The sequence below is a fragment of the Apostichopus japonicus genome, chromosome 15 (assembly GCF_037975245.1).
Source record: "Apostichopus japonicus isolate 1M-3 chromosome 15, ASM3797524v1, whole genome shotgun sequence".
Classification (NCBI taxonomy): domain Eukaryota; kingdom Metazoa; phylum Echinodermata; class Holothuroidea; order Aspidochirotida; family Stichopodidae; genus Apostichopus; species Apostichopus japonicus.
Genome location: NC_092575.1, coordinates 24132640 through 24146713, shown reverse-complemented (window position 1 = coordinate 24146713; position 14074 = coordinate 24132640). Strand labels below are relative to the sequence as shown.

General features: G+C 36.0%; 1 protein-coding gene across 4 annotated transcripts in view; it reads left to right on the top strand.

The window, feature by feature from the left end:
- LOC139980528 (unconventional myosin-XVIIIa-like) overlaps nucleotides 1-14074 on the top strand; it is a 161353-nt gene that overhangs the window by 43158 nt on the left and 104121 nt on the right. For all 4 annotated transcript variants that reach the window (XR_011797571.1, XM_071992229.1, XM_071992228.1 and 1 more), the window contains one exon: nucleotides 12855-13071. Coding sequence is in view for 3 of the 4 variants with exons in the window: in XM_071992229.1 (XP_071848330.1) it covers nucleotides 12855-13071 (217 nt within the window). In the remaining variant the exon portion in view is untranslated. The remainder of the gene's footprint in view (nucleotides 1-12854; nucleotides 13072-14074) is intronic.

Here is a 14074-nt window from a genome sequence, read left to right as displayed (position 1 = left end):
AATAATGGTCACACACATTTCAACTCACAACAAACATTTTGTTGCCAAACTCAGAGCATTTTTGTTCTTCCTCGATCTCAGTTCAATATTTTGATCGTTTAAGTGACCATTCCTCAATATCCGGATATTTCTTAAAATCTTCCAATAAACTCTTTTCGCAGAGGTCATGACATGCAGATTTAATTTATTCACATACATTTAAGTACAGTATTTTAATCGTTTAAGAGAAAGCACCTCAATATCCGGGAGTAATTTAGAAGTCCAGACTTTCCAGGAGAATATTTTTGAAAACGTTTCGCACTTTTTCAAGCATGCTTAATCTCTGGCCAGTGTTGGAGACCTTGAAGTGTCTCAGTGAGGGAAATTGCCTTTAGGTTACTTGACGGAAAAATTTGTCGTTTGAACATTTGAGAGCATGGGTGACCATTATTTTAATCTCTAGCAGAATTGTGACACGTGAACTGATGATCTTAATCTGGTCACTAGCTTTGATCAACAGCATTGTTTTATCTAGTGTCCATCATATGTCATCATTACTCAGTTGTATTAATTACTACTTTATGCCATATGAGAAACAAATGGATTTGAATTTATTACAGCATTAAAATCTCTTAACAATCATCAGATTCATATTCAAATTGAATATTTTCAAAAATATTTGACAGCTATAAAATCAGAGTCATCTCTGGACGTGAATGGCCTTGATAGTTTTAAGTAAAAAAAAAAAAGTGAAAAAAAAAAAGGATAACCAGTTGGCAATAAATTTATTAAAGCCAAACTTTATTCACTGGAATAATAATTTAATAATTGCCATTTGTTGAAAGAAGCAAAAAAAAAAAAAAATTAACAAAAGCTGAGGATTGTCTAAAATTTTCAGGGAAATATATAGGCACGAGACTCAACAAATTTCAGTAAAGCATCTGTATAATTCAATAGCCAAATATTGTTGTAGCTCAGGCCTTTCAACACATGCACACTTTGGGTGTAAAAAGGCCAAAGGCCTCATGTCCCCTTTCGTTTCTTTAGCTGTGGCAATCGTCACATCCGATTGAGCTGGAAAACTATTTGTGACAATAGAAACAAACAGCAGGTATTGTGTAACTGAGTTGTCTATTAAAGTAGGTACAATTGTGTGGTGGTCAATGACACATCGTACGATCAGAGAATATATGTACTTTGTACACCTATGCTATTGTGTGCTACAGTTTCAGTTTGGTGTTTCAAACGAAATTCAGAGGAACAATCTTGAAAGAGTGAAAAGAACAAAAATGGGAATGTTTAAGTAAACAGGGAGACTTGAATGTAATGGAATTTGTAGAGACATTTTAAGGCTTGGCATGCTGAGCCTATATGCTGTTGTGGCTATTACATGGCTCACATAACTACAGTTCATGTATCACTTAACATATAGAGATGGTGAAATCTTATATTTTAAGACCTTTTAGAATTGCCTAATTTTTTTTTGCCTGAAATTAGTTTTCAAAGGTGCTTCACTGCAAGGACCCTGGCATCAGTTTTAATTTTTTTGGGGGTGGGGGAAGGGGGTTGTGGGTGAGGGCTTGAAGGGGTCAGAAGAATGGTCAGTGGTATAGATGGTAATTACCCATGGTGACACTTTATGCCCATGTTATTCACTGCTTGGAAAACTTTTGGCACCTCAATGTCAGGGGTCCTGTTCACCTCCAGAAATTGTCCAGTTGTTAATGCATGTTAGAAATTTTGATTTTCGTACAGTTAAGGAAAAAGAGTGCTTTATTGAAGTTCTAACATGATTGACTATTAACATATTGTGTGAAATACTTTGGAATAGGATAAATTTACCGATCATCTTCAAATGTGTCCATTAAAACCATACATCCATAGTTTGTTACCATATATATATGCCATCTTTTGACAGATAAAACCACCAAAGCTGAGCTAGGGCAGGATAGTATCAGTTGAAACTGTGTATGAGCAGCAATAATATACTTTCACTGAAATCACTCAACTATAATACCTTTTCAAGTGATATGTTCTTTTCAACAGCACTGCAGAGGTCTCCTGTTTGTGAAATAGAGCTGTTTTTCAACACACACACACAAAAAACCCACTTCAGGTATGCCCTAACCTACATTTGGTCTCAGCTGCATTTGGAGCTTTTGGGATTGATGAAGTGGTGATTTACATGTTTCAGGCAGAGGTTGGTTGCGTTGTAATATTAGATCTCACAACACTGCTCACCAAGGACATGGAGAGCCATGGTGGGCCCTGGGGTACAGTTATGTCACCAGGCCTCAATTTGAAGTCTTCATTTTGCCTAAAGTATATTATGAAAATGAGAATTCATTATTCTTAATCCCATATTTTTCCTGGGGCCCCCCTGATAGATTCTGGGCCATCCTTTCTGATACCCTAAGTACTCTCGTCTGGGTCCCCTTTTGACTCAAGTGAACTGATCATTTTTCTGTATGGACTCAGCCATCTCTTAGCCATTCTCTTGTCCGAAGGGTGTAGTTGGAGCCGCTGTTTAGTTTGAGTACAATTAACGTTGTTCATGAGTATGAGTACAAGTAGAATTCCACTTGATGTGAGTACTCCCTGGGTACAAGAAGAATGAGTACAAGAAGAACGAGTACAAGGCTGTCTCTCGCTATATATGCATCGAGATTCTTGAGGATGAGTACTAGTAGAATTACACTTGCTGTGAGTACTCCCTGGGTACAAGAAGAATGAGTACAAGGTGGTATCTCTCAATCGCTATATCCATCTAAAGTCTTGAGTATGAGTACAACTCCACAAGTAAGAGCACATGCATGGATGTAACTATGCTAGGATATGAGTACGGGCTCACTTAAACTCTAGCATGAAGTAAGCATTATGACATAATCCCCTTTAGTCCAGAGTCTTATATGCAAATTAGAGTGAATCTAGGTCGTTGTACTGTATCTGTAAAACTGGGCTAATTGTGTTCATGTTATTTTTTATAGCTTTCCTGGCTGAATTCAGTAAATGTGTATGCTGTGACACTAAAAATTACAACACACTTAATTATAAGAACATGTATGGCAGCTGATGTTTTTATATCGCAAACACGGCCTACCTTACAGACAAGTCATCGATAGTTAACCAACATTGCTGAAAAGTCCAAATACAATCAACGTGTATATATCATAAATTTTAAAATATTTTCAAAGAAAAGTTGAAGAATTAAATGGGTTGTCTAACTTTCTCTGTTGAATATTCATCGGTTAGAACGTTCAGTCCGGTTAAAATCACCAGCGATTCTTGATTAGAATAAATACCTGTACACAGTAGCTCGGATGCCTTAAATTTATTCGATTAACGTAATCAGCTGCGATTAGCATAAACACCGATTAAATTAAAGGAAACGTGTCGCAGGGATAATGTTAACGTCTCAAGTCTCTCCACAGGAGGTAATTAATTGTTCGCCTCGTGAAACATGGATCTGTCCTAATTATTCTGTATAAACGTCAGGAGAAACTCATCGAGCCATGGATGTACCATTTAGGGCGTTCAAGTATTTATACCACAACTTGAATACATCGTATGGTGTGAAGCTACACCATGCTTTGATCATTGAGTTGGGAGACTCGAACGATTTGGTTTTGTTTTGCTTTTGCTTGAGCTAAGACAATTCAACTGTGAGAGTGGGAGGGGACGGGGGGAGGGAGATGGGGTAGGGGAGAAGGGTGCTGTGGTGGGGATTGGATATACCCTAGCTTGTCCACTCCATCATATAGTTACCTGTCATTATTGATTGGAGATCGGATCAATCAGCAGTTATAAGGTACAGTACATGCCACTTTTAAGTTACGAGTGGATTGGAATTATAGTGTTTTTACTCTTGAGTTTGGTTATATTTTAGAGATCAAGTTTTCCCCTTTTCAGTATAGTGGTATGACCTTTAATCATATATTAAAAGGATAACTAGTAACCTGAAAAGAGTTTTCATTAGGTATAATGGCCTACAGTATAAACTAAAATTCCATTATAATTCATAGGGATCATTTTGTTAGGAAGGAATTAGTACTAAAATTGCAATGTATCAAATTGACTCTATTCTTGGTACACATGTTTCGGACATTTACAACATAATGTTTACTAGTGGTACATATGTAATAACCAGGTGGGTTTGGGAGGGGTTGAAGGGAGACGAATAGTGAGAAGGTATAGTGCTACCATAGAATATTTCATTTCCCACCCCCCCCCCATCCTTGTAACTACTGTAACAACATGTGCAGTTGTATGTATACTTGTTGTGTAGTAATATTTAGTATTGATGTATGGACTGTCAGTGTCGATAGTCAAATATTAACTACATAACAACAGACTGGTTTTCCAATGAGCGTATATTTGTCTATTAATTTTCCAGAGAAAATGGATGAATGTTGCTGATGAGCTTACCCATATCGCTACATTATTTTTACATTTGTCAGCATCTATTTATGGTAGATGGTGGTATCTCACTTAATCTACACCCTTTAGGGCTATTAGTCTCTACCTAACCCTTTGATCTGATCAGGATGAAGCAAATCCATGGTCACAATGACCTGTGATCAATAAAGGTGTTTTGCAACTGTTTTTTGGGGGATATCGTTGTTATTACAAAGTTGGTGAATTGTGTAAGGTGACAGATCCTGTTCTTGAAATTGTGAAATAGATTGACTTAAAAAAATCTTGTTGGTTCAGGGTATACTGTTGGATTCCTGCTGCATTCACAACTGTTAAATCAAGTCAATACAAACACCTTTGGTATTATCATGTTCGATGAACTGTGAGTTGCCAACTTGACCTTGTCAGCTTGGTGTTTTGCTTTAATATACTTAGAAGGAAATTAGATGTAGAAGTCAAGTTGAAATGGAAATTACCAAGCAAATAAGGAACTAAAAAATAGCAGGGAACTTGTACTTGTACAACTATATATGTTTATACCAGATTTATAATAGTTCTAAAATTCCCTTTTCAATAAATTAAATAATTGACAACCACAGAAAACTCACTGGGATGTTGTAAACAAAGTTTGAAAGGGGTATTATATTGGCCCAATTATAATTTCAGAACTTCGCATACCAATTGTGACTGAGGAGAAAGGGACCACCACTCCAAGCAGTTTTCACAATGATGCAAGCTTGGAGGGTGGCAAGGAAGGGATTTTTTTTAATTGAATTAAAGTGAAAATAGGCTCATGATCAAAAAAAAAAATTTTTCAATGAAAAACCTATTTCAAACAAATATTGAAAGAAACAAAATTCTTGGTCATTTTTTTCACATGAGGAATTCAAGTAGCTCTCCTTAAAAATATCTTTGCTCTTTCCTCGATATCGATCAAATACCAATTTATTTCGGTCTGTCATGCAGAAGATATTCCGTCGATCGCTGCCAGGTATATAGCCGAACTCTGCACGGTGTATCCTGCATGTATGTAACTAGTGCAATATCAACTGCAATCCATATTGCAGATATAGTAAATATTGAGCTCGTCGTTGTACAGACCTCTGAGACGGAACTTGATTTATGGGTTTGAGGAAGTGATGATCTGTCATATTTCATTATGAATACAGCAAAGAAAAGAAAACATCATAAATTTAAAAATAATATTAATATTTCAAAGTTTAAATCCTTCTCAGTATATATGTGATCCAATCAGCAACTGTCTCTTCTTATAATTGTTGCCCTGGTGATTTTTCGAAATATTTCAACTTCAATTTGAATTTCAACTGTGAAATGTTGTGCAATGTTTTCTTTTGAATTAATTAGTGGTAAGAACCATAGATTGAATAAGAAGATTAAACTTCTGGTAGTTTTCAGAAAGGGAGGGACGGCAGTGGGGTTGGGGTGGGGGGGTGGGGATGGGGGAGACTACCAAAAGTGCTGGACCTGCTTTCAAAAAACACATGAACTGCAGTGAAAATGTTGGAATAATAATGGTACAACCTTGTTGTCATGGTAATATACATTTACAGCATGCCAGGATGTCTTATTCCATTTACTAAAATTGGAGGCAACCTCGCAATATTTCATTTTATGAACGCAAAACAAAGTGATAAGGAGGCAATCTTGTATCTAGTCCAAGAGAGATATGCCATGTTTTAATGCCATAGAAATATAAATATCCTTGTTAGGGACTGCAGTGCCTTTCAACTGACAATCCTTTGTTTGTCTTTGTGTTCCATCTGTCTACCAACCGATCCCTCCTCACTTCTCCATCCATCAGATTAATTTCATTCTCAAAACTCATGGGATATTAATACAGTTTATTTATCGTGTATGATGTTACATTTTGATGCTACTAAAAGCAATATACACGTCACCCCAATTTCAACTATAAGAAGACATAAATCATCGTTAAGTTTGTTGGTCCTGGGAGTGGGGATTCAAAGTGCCGCATTACCTTGATCTATATATCCCTTATTTGTAATAGGTTGTTTGGTATTTGAAAAAAAAAGTTTTCAAGTTAGTTTGACCCTCCATATATCACTTAAACTTGAAATTGGAAAGGTGATTAATTTCTGAATATTACAACCAGACTATGGAAGTTCTTAGTGTTTGACTTACTGGGAACCTTTTATGGGATTGTTTAGTTTTTAATATAGACAAATATTGCAGGAATTTTTAGCTTTGCTTGGTTAAGGTTGTTGACCAAGGGAAAGAAAGTTAATTTCATAGGAAAGTTAAAAAGTTATTTTATTTTAATGTAGCATCAAAGCAGTGTACTGTCATTTGTTCCATTGAGCAAGTTGATAATGGTCTGCTATAAAGCAATTTAATATGAAGAGGCAAAATATATTAATATTTTGAATTTGTTGCATTATACTGTAGTCATGACGACAGATGTTAAAAAATTTGTCTTTCATAATTATTGCAATTAATAACAATATATTAATTAGTCAGAGCTTTTGCAATATGCTTTCTTGGTAATTAGATATTTATTTTTAACGATGGATCATATTCTTGCACTGATTTATTATTCTGATATTAACTTCCATGATACTTTATTATAAATGCACATTTCTAATTAAGCTTGAATATATTAAGCAAACAAATTGTATAATACAATTAGGTTAACAAATGGAAAATCTTGTTGACTTAAAAGTTAGTTGAGATGTGTCATCTCTCTCTATATAATATTTTATAGGCAGAAATTTAGTCTTGATTTATGTTATAACCCAAGAAAAAAAAAATTAATTCTGTAATGTTACTACATGTAGCTATTATTTTTCTTTTTTTTTTCAATATATTTTCTTATTTTATATGCTCCTTTAAGGTTAAATTTTATGAAGATGTGGTTCTTTAATGTTTTGTTAGTCTCAACATACATCAACTTCAATTTTGTGCCTTTTATAAGGAGGGGGTGAGCAGACATTTCAAATTTACAAAGGAATGTACGTTAGGCTATCGATTCTTGATCCGAAAATAATCTGAAGCTGGAAAAAAAAAAATGCCTGGAAAAAAAAAAAATGCCCATTTTGTGTTCATCAAGTACAGAAGGAATATATACCGTATGCACCCGATATTTATATATGGAGATAAACACATTGCATCCTTGAAACTGGTCAATAAAATATTAAAAAAATGTGGTTGAGAAATGACAAAAATTAGTCATAACCGAGAGAGAGACTTAATTACTCCTGGATGTTTGAATTCTCTTTGTAATTGCTAGTAAAGGACAGAAGGGAAGTCTTAGTTGACTTATACGTCAATTGAGACAAAGTGTGATCTCTCTATATAAGAACATAAGTATATTGTTGCTGCTGTTACAGTAATATTCAACCACTGTATGTATATATAGCTTCAAGGTTATATACTGTAGAAACTGCATATTTAATAGATAACATGTGATAATGGTTGTTGGTGTAGTTATTAGTCTGTACTTGGCTTTGCGTGTGATGATGGCAATTTAACTAATAGGGGATCATAGCATGGAAACCGAAAGTATATGAATGGACTAGCTGTATGTACATAGTAATTTGTGCATTGAAATCGTAATTTTCCGATTCACTATTTGTAAAACCATATCGATTAAAAGTCTCATGCATTTGTACGTGCATAATGGGTTTGGCAGATATCAAGTGTCTATTTTACATATATAAAGGAAACTAGAAATTGGAAAGTAGTTCTACTTTCTCAGTACTATTCAGTGGCTTATTTGGGCTTGGAATGAAATAGATTTAACTAGTTCTGTAAGTTTTATTGCAGAAAAGTATTAAGTGTTATATCCTTCCCTTGTGGAACAGCTGTTGGCCGGAAGAAGATGGTACAGTACCTGGCTTTATGGAAGAAAGCTTCTGTAATTCATCTTGAAAAACTTTTCATGAGGTATTTTGATGATTATAAGAGCTGCCCTTCCCTGTGAGGTATATAGAGGTGCCTGAATGTTACTGTGTGAAGGTTCATGCTCGATGTTAACATACATATGAGTCATATGAAGCCATTGTGGATTGTACCAAAATAGTATAAACAATGGGTTTTCCTGTTATCTGGTGCATACACATCTCTCAAAGAATGCATATGCTACTGTGAGTGTGATATGTTATGTAAACTATTTACAGTGTAAGGTACAGAAATCAGGTACCTACAGTAGCAGCTATGTTATAGAGTACTGTTTGAATGGAACAGCTCTATTCTTACTGGAGAGATATCTTGAAGATAATCTTATGATCCAATCTCTCCATGTCCAAGAAACAGGCAGCATGCTTCCTTCTGTTCTTTACAGAGTCCTTTTTCAGCCAGAATTCCCTTCAGCATCATAACAAGCTTCATTGAAATGGTAGTGTAGGTCATCGGGCAGGGACAGGGACTGGGACATCTAAGCATTCCTTAAAGTAGTTCTCAGTCATGTGGTAAATATAGAGTAGCAGATCTCTTGTAGACTATAGCAGCTCTTCTAATTGTTAATGCTAGAACAGCAACTCCCTGCAACTAACTGTCAGAAAAGCAGCTGTTCTCTGTTTGATACAGCTGTAGCAAATATCCTATGATAACATACAGCAGCTGCTCCCAGTTTAATACAGCTACAGTATATAGCAGCTAGCCTGTGTCAGAGTACAGTAGTAGCTCCCTGTAGCTAGCTGTCAGAAAAGCAGCTGTTGTCTGTTTGAATATCCTATGTTGAAGTACAGCAGCTGCTCCCAGTTTAATACAGCTATATAGCAGCTAGCCTTTGTCAGAATACTGTAGTAGCTCCCTGTAGCTAGCTGTCAGAAAGCAGCTGTTCCCTGCTTTGATAAAGCTGTAGCAAATATCCTATGATAACATACGGCAGCTGCTCCCAGTTTAATACAGCTATATAGCAGCTAGCCTATGTCAGAGTACAGTAGTAGCTAGCTGTCAGAAAAAGCAGCTGTTCCCTGTTTGATACAGCTGTAGCAAATATTCTATGTTGAAGTACAGCAGCTACTCCCAGTTTAATACAGCTAAGGCAGCTAGCCCATGTCAGAGTACAGTAGCAGCTCCCTGTAGCTAGTTGTCAGAAAATCAGCTGTTGCCTGCTTGATACAGTTGTAGCAAATATCCTATGTTGAAGTACAGCAGCTGCTCCCTGTAATATACAGCTATATGCAACTAGCCTTTGTCAGAATAGAGTAGCAGTTCCCTACAGCTAACTGTCAGAAGAACAGTTGCTTGCTGTTTATTACAGCTATAGCAGCTACTGTAGCCAATTGTCCGAGTAGAGGGAGCTGTTAAATAGTTAAACCATGTCCATACACTATGTACCTGTTACAGCTATTTGCAGGTATCATACATTTCATACATTATTAAAAGCCTACCATAAATATGGTACAGTAACTTTATTATAAGCCTGCACATAGTAGTCTCTGCATACTAACTGCATAAAACTCAATATGTACAATATTGTAGACATATAGTGGATTAATTTCCCAGTGGTATTGGGTCGATCCATGCATACATAGGTACCTTAGCTTATGCATCTTAGGGGAGATACTGGCTCTATAGTTATATGCAGTAATAACAGCACCAACAGTCATATATTAGACTAAACTTATTATGGGCGGGGGAGGGGGGGGGGCTTTTTGGCAAGTAAAAGCTTCTGGGTCAATTCGGACTGTTTCTCTTCACCAAGGCTTGGTTGGGATGGTGTTGGGGAAAAATGTGAGAAGAGAGGGTTAGGTGGATATGATCAAGAGTATAGAAAACTTGTAGTACAGGCAGCTATATAATCTAGGAAAACAATTATCTGTATGGAAATGTAAGTTATAGTCTGTTTTCGGAAGCTTATATGATGAAACTGGCGAGTATTATTAACAAATATCAGGGAATAATTGATACAGGATCGCATAGCAATATACTATGCAAAATGGGGCTAATACTGTAGTTACAGTATATACAGACCTATGCAAAGATATATCAGTTTCTGTACATAAGGACATTTAGTATACATTTGCATTAGAGACCAAGTCGAGAGCCTTCAAATGGCTACACAAAAGTTTTAACATTAAATTACTCCCTATATATCCTATCCATATAATACTACTTTTTATGTTATTATTTTACATGAGCAAGCTGCTTGCCTATGATATAATTATGCAAATTTTAATAAAAACTCTATTAATACTTGTCAGCGAATTGAAGGTTTCCACTGCATCTGATACATGCTGCTGTGTATATATATATACGATCATATTGTACGTACCACAGATGCAAACGTAATCAAAACCAGGACGAAGTATTATTAATGAAGGCCAGCAGTCCTGAATTATACAGTATCTTGAAGTTAATGATGTATGGCTCCACTGCTATAGTAAACTAACATTAGATTAATAATCATTGTGGCTGATATCATCAATTACAGTAATACATATTTATAATTCGTTCATATTTTGCTGTTTTTTAACTTATCGTGAATTTATAATCATCATCATTTTTTGTCATCATCATCATAACATCCCTGACAGTGTGCATTATTATTTCATTTCAGGGCAGTTTAGACTTAACAGAACTGGAAGTCACCATTTGATTATCATCTTCTATATAACATACATACATGTCCTCCATGATGGGCAATAGTGTAGGAATTAGATGTCGACATTGCTTACTTCATAATATTACTATTTCATGTTATAAAGTCGCGATTGTACATAAATTCCGATTCAAGTACCAAGAAATTTTAAAGTCTTCTTTTAATTTGAAGTGAACCTTGAACCAGATAAGCTAAACGAGCTCCATTGTAAAAGTGAATTATGTATAATAATAAAACTTTACATGTTTGATGCCAGTTGCTGCTTTAAATGCAGAGGAAGGGAGGGGAGGGAAGGGGGGGATGAAGGGAAGAGAGGGAGGTGAGGTGGGAGGGGGCCTCGGACTGGAAGTAAGAAGGAGCTGTATTAGTAAAGGCTAATATGCAGATTCCCAATTTGTTGCCATGTTTACAGTGGTTATGGTACATGGTAGGGATTTGGAAACAATTTAACTCAGAATCAGTTTAAAAAATCTTTTTTGCTTTGAGGTAAGGTAATTGTTATTTTAATACCAGATATGAGATCCTTCGTCCCATAATAATTGCTGGTAAGTGTAAGTAAAATATTTTGAAAAGTTTACCATGCAATTCCATGCATGGGTGCGTGGTAGTTACTTTTCAGAATCAACCAGGTTGTTACAAGTACTTAATTCCTAATTAATGCAAGTTGATTTGGTGATGAAATACATGACATAATTGTCATAAGTCATTTGTGTGATCATCCACTTATCTGTCTTTGATAAATATTTGGAAGATTCAGAAACATTACGAGAACTTGTTGAAACCCCCTATTCTCCCACCCCCCCCCCCCCCTCCATGAACTGCTCAAATTCCATGTTCAAAGCCAAACCACATATTGATCAGATTCTGCGATTTGACTTTGTTAATACACAACGACTACAAATGTGTATTAATGCCCTGTATATGTCTTCACAGCACAGGCAGACCTATTAAGAAGTGGAGAGGAAGTGTTTTGTTTTTGTCATATTCCAATTATATGTTTCTTGGAAAAGAATGGATGAAATAACAAAATGATATACCCACTGCAAGAAGTGGCAGATTGTTGTTAATGTGCACAAACTTCCCTTACACTTTATATATAGTAGTAGCATTGTGTTTGTCACCCTTGTGAACATTTTTGTATATGATATATTAAAATCAACCAAATTTTTTAAGTGTATCCTTTCCACAAAAAAATGTCTTCAACTGACACATTGTCTCCATTGAGAAAGAGAAGAGAAAAAAAAAGATTTTAAAATTAGAGAATTTTTTCTCCTGATATATTTCAATAGTTTTGATTTTGAAGTACCAACATTTTGACTGTTCTTGAGTACAATATGTGTACACAGTACTCAGAAATGATCATGTGATGTTGTTGTGGATGTGCACCTTCAATGTTAGATATATATACAACATCTTCAACTTCACTTCTCGGCACACACGAATGTTTGGTAGGGGAGTGAATAGTTCCTTTTGAATTTTTCATGTGTCCATTTGAGGGGACTTGTGGGGGGGTAGGCAGGGAAGGAGGAGGGGTGGGGGGCTATAATGCCAATAAAACCCAGACGTGAACAAGATGATATTGTGTCAAAATATTGATCGGTTGGGTACCCAGGTAAAAATGATAATGTTTTTGTGTCTATACATACATAAATATTGTTCTGTCTTAAAGCTGTGGTAAGGAGATTATTGACTATTAGAAATAGTGTACAATGACAGATAACGATAACTATGGAGAATCGTAGAACAGGAATATGGGGTTAAACTCGATTTATGGGACAATTACGGGAAACTTTGCTATACAGTAACTCTAAGTGTGTGTAGCATACTGTACCCAGTGTGCCCACCATCTAACAATGAATCCCTTGTTTCTTCAAAGGTGGTACAGATGTTCCGTGGCTGTAAGCTGGAGGACCTGCCTCCGCACATCTACGCCGTGGGCCAGTCCGCCTACCTGAGTATGCAGACGACCAGGAGGGACCAGTCCATTGTATTCATGGGGAAGAGTGGAAGTGGAAAATCCTGGAATGTGAAACACGTCCTACAGTACCTATGCCTGGTCGCGAACCCAACTAATACCTACGATAATATATCTAGTGAGTTGCGCGTAGAAGAGGATTTGAAATGATTACAAAACACAATCGTTAACTGCGTCACGGTTTTTTTCCTTTTTTCGGTGTATTTTCATGTTCCGTTAACCTTTTCTCTGTTTCGCTGGTTAGTTATTGGTTGACTACATGAGGAATGTTCAGTGTCTGAGGAAGAAGTTTCAAATCAAAATTGGGTCGATCATTTGTAAAAAGAAAAAAAGAGAGAAAAAAAAATTGGTGATCCTTTGTACACCGTTGTGGCTGAGGTTGATTGTCTGACAAGTGGTTCAAATGTCACCTTGGATGATCAGAAAATCATTAAAATATCAACCTTCAAAAATGAATTACTAATAACGTTTTGTAAAGCACACCCCATTTCAGAGGATTCTTCTTTAAGCGGCCTACACATTTTTTTTGAATGGGAACATTTTAGCTGTAAGATGCTAATTGCATTTCTCTCAAATGTCTGATAATATTATGGGCCGAGTCTGGAGTACCGGAGTAAAGTTTAGGATACGACTTCAGAAAGGTTTGCTCTAAACCAACTAATCACTCAGTGTCTTATGTCTTTGATCAGGTGTGAAGTGTTTCCTGTTTTAGAGAAATACACAGTAAATGCATCCAATCCCTTCCTTGTTTGCATACATGCACTTGTACAACTGCCTTTCATACAAAATTTTGTCAGAACATGAAAATGCCATATGTACATTTCAGTCTTATCAAAAGCACAATCTGTTTTGATATTTGTCATCTGTTTTTATAGTTTTCCATTTTGAAGGGAATGTTGACATAATATAGCGACCTAATTTGAGTATTGTCATCACTCTATAATAATTGAAGAACATCTAAGCCTGTCTGTGTACACACAGAGGAATAACTACCAGTATAATGTACTAGTATTTCCTGAGTTCTTTGAAGGGCCTCTACTGGTAGACCTCATCTTGTTGACAAGCTCATACCGAACAAAAAGACAGTCATATACACCCTTAAGTAGAATATAAATATTTAT